This window comes from Mobula birostris, unplaced genomic scaffold, assembly GCF_030028105.1.
Source record: "Mobula birostris isolate sMobBir1 unplaced genomic scaffold, sMobBir1.hap1 scaffold_2315, whole genome shotgun sequence".
In the NCBI taxonomy this organism is placed as follows: Eukaryota; Metazoa; Chordata; class Chondrichthyes; order Myliobatiformes; family Myliobatidae; genus Mobula; species Mobula birostris.
This window is the reverse complement of record NW_027275363.1, coordinates 37,505-43,504: the sequence shown is the minus strand read 5'-3', so window position 1 is coordinate 43,504 and position 6,000 is coordinate 37,505. Positions and strand designations below refer to the sequence as shown.

The following is a 6,000-nucleotide window of genomic DNA, read 5'->3' as shown; positions in this document are numbered from 1 at the left end:
CTTCCCATTCACTCCCACCGTCCGCACTCCCAATAGACCCCACCCCTTCCCATTCACTCCCACCGTCCGCACTCCCAATAGACCCCACCCCTTCCCATTCACTCCCAATAGACCCCACCCCTTCCCATTCACTCCCACCGTCCACACTCACAATAGACCCCACCCTTCCCATTCACTCCCACCGTCTGCACTCCCAATAGACCCCACCCCTTCCCATTCACTCCCACCGTCCGCATTTCCAATAGACCCCACCCCTTCCCATTCACTCCCACCGTCCGCAGTCCCAATAGACACCTCCCCTTCCCATTCACTCCCAATAGACCCCATCCCTTCCCATTCACTCCCAATAGACCCCACCCCTTCCCATTCACTCCCACCGTCCGCACTCACAATAGACCCCACCCCTTCCACTTCCAATAGACCCCACCCCTTCCCATTCACTCCCAATAGACCCCATCCCTTCCACTTCCAATAGACCCCACCCCTTCCTATTCACTCCCACCGTCCGCACTCACAATAGACCCCACCCCTTCCCATTCACTGCCAATAGACCCCACCCCTTCCCATTCACTCCCACCAGACCCCACCCCTTCCCATTCACTCCCACCATCCGCACTCACAATAGACACCTCCCCTTCACATTCACTCTCACCGTCCGCATTTCCAATAGACCCCACCCCTTCCCATTCACTCCCAATAGACCCCACCCCTTCCCATTCACTCCCACCGTCCGGACTCCCAATAGACCCCACCCCTTCCCATTCACTCCCAATAGACCCCACCCTTCCCATTCACTCTCACTGTCCGCATTCCCAATAGACCCCATCCCTTCCCATTCACTCCCAATAGACCCCACCCTTCCCATTCACTCTCACTGTCCGCACTCCCAATAGACCCCATCCCTTCTCATTCACTCCCAATAGACCCCACCCTTCCCATTCACTCTCACTGTCCGCATTCCCAATAGACCCCATCCCTTCCCATTCACTCCCAATAGACCCCACCCTTCCCATTCACACTCACTGTCCGCACTCCCAATAGACCCCATCCCTTCTCATTCACTCCCAATAGACCCCACCCTTCCCATTCACTCCCACCGTCCGCATTCCCAAATGTGACCCCTCCCGTTCCCATTCGCCCCACCGTCCACACTCCCAATAGACCCCACCCTTCCCATTCACACCCACAGTCCGCACTCCCAATAGACCCCACCCCTTCCCATTCACTCCCAATAGACCCCACCCCTTCCCATTCACTCCCACCGTCCGCACTCCCAATAGACCCCACCCTTCCCATTCACTCCCACCGTCCGCATTCCCAAATGGGACCCCTCCCGTTCCTATTCACTCCCACTGTCCGCATTCCCAAATGGGACCCCTCCCGTTCCCATTCGCCCCCACCGTCCACACTCCCATTAGACCCCACCCCTTCCCATTCACTCCCACCGTCCGCATTCCCAAATGGGATCCCTTCCGTTCCGATTCGCGCCCACCGGATTCCACAGTCCGAGGCGGACAGGAGATCTTCAATTTATTTTTAATTCAGAGCAGCTGGTCAGTCTGCGGCAATAACGGTAGCGATGGGGAAGGGGCGGACATCCCGCCCTGGGCCGATCCGCCCTCCTCTCCGGTGGCGAGGAGCCGCGAGGTGGGATCCAGGGAGCACGTCAGCTCGGTCCTGACCACCTGCCCTCCCCGGGAGAGATCCGGACGGGTGGGAACGGGGATGTCGGGGTGAGGGAATGAGATGAGTGCGTGAGGCAGTGTCGAAAGAACCAGGAGGAGGGACTCCGATGGGTATTGATGGGGGGGGGTGAGGGGGGATAGGAATCCAAGCTACTGACGGGCCGAAGGGTCTGGCTCTCGTCGAGGCAGGCTAGGCTGCAAGGCTGGCGGTACTCGTACCTACAGAGGGGGTAAATATGCGACAGGGAGTGGTGGGGGGGGGTTAAGAAAGGAGGGAGGGGACAGAGAAGTGAGTGAGGATAAGGGAACGGTGAGATAGAGGGAGAGAGCGGGGTGGGTGTTAAACGAGGGGGTTCAGGACCCTCCCCATGAAAAAGGGGTACCCCAGCACGTCGTCCCAGAGCATCCAAAGGAAGGGCCGAGTGGCGTCGAAGACTGTGATGGTCCGGCCAACGGACAGGGAGGTGGCGGCGGCGGCCTCCATTCCGTCCTCGTTCAGCGAGACGAACGCGCGGTGGGTGGCAGAGGTGATGGACATGCCCGCCCCGGGGGTCAGTCCGCACAGGTTGGGGTAGAAGAGGGCGTTGCTTAAACCTGGGAGTGGGAGAAGAAGGGAGGGAGGGAGAGAGAGAGTGGGGGGGGGGGGACAGGGAGGAGAGAGGGGGAGAGGGAGGAGAGAGGGGGAGAGAGAGGAGAGGAGGTGGGAGATAAAGAGCCCCGAGAAGGGCAGAGAGAGAGGTGGGATGGAGGGGGCGGAAGTACGCAGAGAGAGAGAGTGATGGGAAGGGGGAACGAGAAGGGAGACAGGGATAGAGGGGGCCAGGAGAGTGATTCGCACAAATATAGATCACATATTCTGGTTCAACTTTTCAGGAAAAAAAAACCCAAACTCTCGCTCCTATTCCAGATATTCTCTATCCCACTTTATCCCCAGTGTGGGCACCGAGCGCTCCCGGGACACGGGTCAGTCACGGCGTGGAGCTCCCTCTACATCACCCCCACAGTGCGTCCCCCCCACCACTTTATCCCCAGTGTGGGCACCGAGCACTCCCGGGACACGGGTCAGACACGGTGTGGAGCTCCCTCTACATCACCCCCACAGTGTGTCCCCCCCCCCCCACTTTATCCCCAGTGTTGGGCACCGAGCGCTCCCGGGACACGGGTCAGACACGGTGTGGCGCTCCCTCTACATCACCCCCACAGTGTGTCCCCCCCCACTTTATCCCCAGTGTGGGCACCGAGCGCTCCCGGGACAGGGGTCAGTCACGGCGTGGAGCTCCCTCTACATCACCCCCACAGTGTGTCCCCCCCCACTTTATCCCCAGTGTGGGCACCGAGCGCTCCCGGGACACGGGTCAGACACGGTGTGGAGCTCCGTATACATCACCCCCACAGTGTGTCCCCCCCCTCCCCCCCACTTTATCACCAGTGTGGGCACCGAGCGCTCCCGGGACACGGGTCAGACATGGTGTGGATCTCCCTCTACATCACCCCACAGTGTGTCCCCCCCACTTTATCCCCAGTGTGGACACCGAGCGCTCCCGGGACACGGGTCAGACACGGTGTGGAGCTCCCTCTACATCACCCCACAGTGTGTCCCCCCCACTTTATCCCCAGTGTGGGCATCGAGCGCTCCCGGGACACAGGCCAGACACGGTGTGGAGCTCCCTCTACGTCACCCCTACAGTGTGTCCCCCCCCCCACTTTATCCCCAGTGTGGGCACCGAGCGCTCCCGGGACACGGGTCAGACACGGTGTGGAGCTCCCTCTACGTCACCCCCACAGTGTGTCCCCCCCCCCCCCCCCACTTTATCACCAGTGTGGGCACCGAGCGCTCCCGGGACACGGGTCAGACATGGTGTGGATCTCCCTCTACATCACCCCACAGTGTGTCCCCCCCACTTTATCCCCAGTGTGGACACCGAGCGCTCCCGGGACACGGGTCAGACACGGTGTGGAGCTCCCTCTACATCACCCCCACAGTGTGTGCCCCCCCCCACTTTATCCCCAATGTGGACACCGAGCGCTCCCGGGACACAGGTCAGACACGGTGCGGAGTGAAGCTCTTACCTATCTCAGTCAGGGGCTGCAGAAGTTCTTGCGTGAAGTCAATCTTCAGACGTGGCAGCCTCACATTGGTCGGGTGGACGTGTGTCTTACGCAGTGTGTCAATCACCTTCTCCAAATTCTGAGCTTCCAGCGACATCTCCAGGTCACGGAGGGCCCGGTCGTTCTCCTGGGGCAGGATTACGATCAAACTGCTCTTGCCGAACAACTGAAATCGGGCTACCTGCAATGGGTGTTAAAAGACAGATCAGCCCCTCTCCCTCTCTCTCTCTCTTACTCTCGCTCTTACTCTCTCTCCCCTCTCTCCTCTCTCCCTGTCCCCTTCTCTCCTTCTCCCCTCTCTCGTCTCTCTCCGTCTTTCTCCCCCACTACCCCTCTCCCTTCCTCGCTACTCTCATTCTCTTTCTGCCTTTCTCTTTCTCCCGCTCCCCCTCTCTCCGTCCCTCTCTCCTCTCTCCCTCCCACTTTCTCTCACTCTCCCCTCCTCCCTCAGTTTCTCTCTTCCTCACTACCCCTCTTTCCCTCTCTCCTCTTTCTCTCGCTCTCCTTCTATCTCTCCTCTGCCCCTCCCCCTCTCTCCCCACTCTCTCTCCCTATCACTCTCTCCCTGGCTCCTCTCTCTCTCTCTCTCTCTCTCTCACACACACAATCTCCTTCTCTCCCTCTCTCTCTCCAACGCTCCCTCCCCTCTCTCTCCTCCCTCTCTCTCACTCTCTCACTCTGTCTCTGTCTCTCTCGCTCTCTCTCTCTCTCTCTCTCTCTCTTTCTCTCTCTCACACACACACACCTACCTGTCTCAAGCCCCCGCTCTGTCCACTCCCTCACCCGGTCGCAAAAACAGGCCCTTTGGCCCATCTGATCCATGCTCACCATCTTCTGCCGAGCCTCCGCCCGGTCCATCGCCCTCTGCACCCCACGACCTTATTCCAAACTTCTCTCCGATGGCTGAAATCTAACCCACCCTCCCCACTGGCGCCGTCCTCTGCCCCCCCCCGATGATCCTCGTGAACATTTCACCTTTCACCCTCAAACTATGACCTCTAGTTCCAGGCCCGTCTCCCCTTTATAGGAAATGCCGTCGCCGCATCTAATAATGTTGTGCACCTCTGTCAGATCTCCCCTCATCCTCTCACACTCCAGGGAGTAAAGTGTCAGCCCACGCAACCTCTTCCTGTACAAGTCCCGGCAAAACCCTCGCACGTCTTCCTCCCTGTGCTCTTTCTTGCCTTTCCTGTCGGCAGTTGAGCGGTAAAGCTCCAAGTCAGGCCTCACCAATGCACCATCAACGTCGCAACCCCACTTCTTGTGCTCAGTACTCTGATTTCTGGGGGCCAATGCGCCAAAAGCTTTTTTCACGACCTCATTTACCGGTGACGCTACTGTCAACGAATGATGGGCCTGTATTCCCAGATCCCTGTGTTCTACCGCTCTCCTCAGTGCCCTACCGCTCACTGTGTGAGACGTGCCCTGGTAGGTCCTGCCGAGGTACAGCACCTCGCACTTGTCTGCATTGAATCCCATCTGCCACTTTTTCAGCCCATTTTTTCCCCGCTGGTCCAGGTCCCACTGCAAAGCTTTGATGGCCTTCCTCGATGTCCACGACTCCCCAAATCTTGGTGTCACCCGCAAATCTGCCGACCCAGTTCACCACGTTATCACCCAGATCGCTGATCTCGACGACAAACAGCAACGGACCCGGATCCAAACCCTGCGGCTCTCCACTGGTCACAGGCCTCCAGTCAGAGAGGCAGCCATCTCCCACCGCTCTCTGTGTTCTCCCGCAAAGCCAACGTCCAGTCCGAATTACAACCTCGCCTCGGGTGCCGAACGCCCGAGCCTTCTTGACCAACCCGCCATCCGGGAGCTCGCCAATATCCTCGCTGAAGTGACCCCGCTGCCTCGCCTTCATCCACTTTCCCGGTGACTTGCCCGTGAAGCCCGGTGAGATGGGTTAGACTCGACCAACCAGGCTCCAAGCAATGCGGACTCCACCCGTTCGGTCTCTGTCCGCCCAAAGCCTTACACACTCAGCGGACACGCGGGGCGGGGGGCTGCCTAATAAAGTGGCCGCTGCTGTCATTTTGTGCGCTCACGGTCTCCTGACGATCCGCCTCAGGGTCTGGCATGCTCTGCGTCCGCAGATCTCTTCCGCACGTCACTGCGGCTGTTTGAGCCACGAATCACTCCCATCGGCTCGGATCAGCCTGGCCGTTCTCCTCTGGCCTCACTCACCCAATGTGTCCCCACT

General features: G+C 59.4%; 1 protein-coding gene across 1 annotated transcript in view; it reads right to left on the bottom strand.

The window, feature by feature from the left end:
* Nucleotides 1–1,513: 1,513 nt before the first annotated feature.
* LOC140192731 (plasma protease C1 inhibitor-like) overlaps nucleotides 1,514–6,000 on the bottom strand; it is a 29,053-nt gene continuing 24,566 nt past the window's right edge. The window contains exons 7-8 of the mRNA XM_072250234.1: nucleotides 3,756–3,975; nucleotides 1,514–2,279 (exon numbers count right to left, since the gene is read on the bottom strand). Of these exons, the coding sequence (XP_072106335.1) occupies nucleotides 2,026–2,279; nucleotides 3,756–3,975 (474 nt within the window). The 3' untranslated portion in view covers nucleotides 1,514–2,025. The remainder of the gene's footprint in view (nucleotides 2,280–3,755; nucleotides 3,976–6,000) is intronic.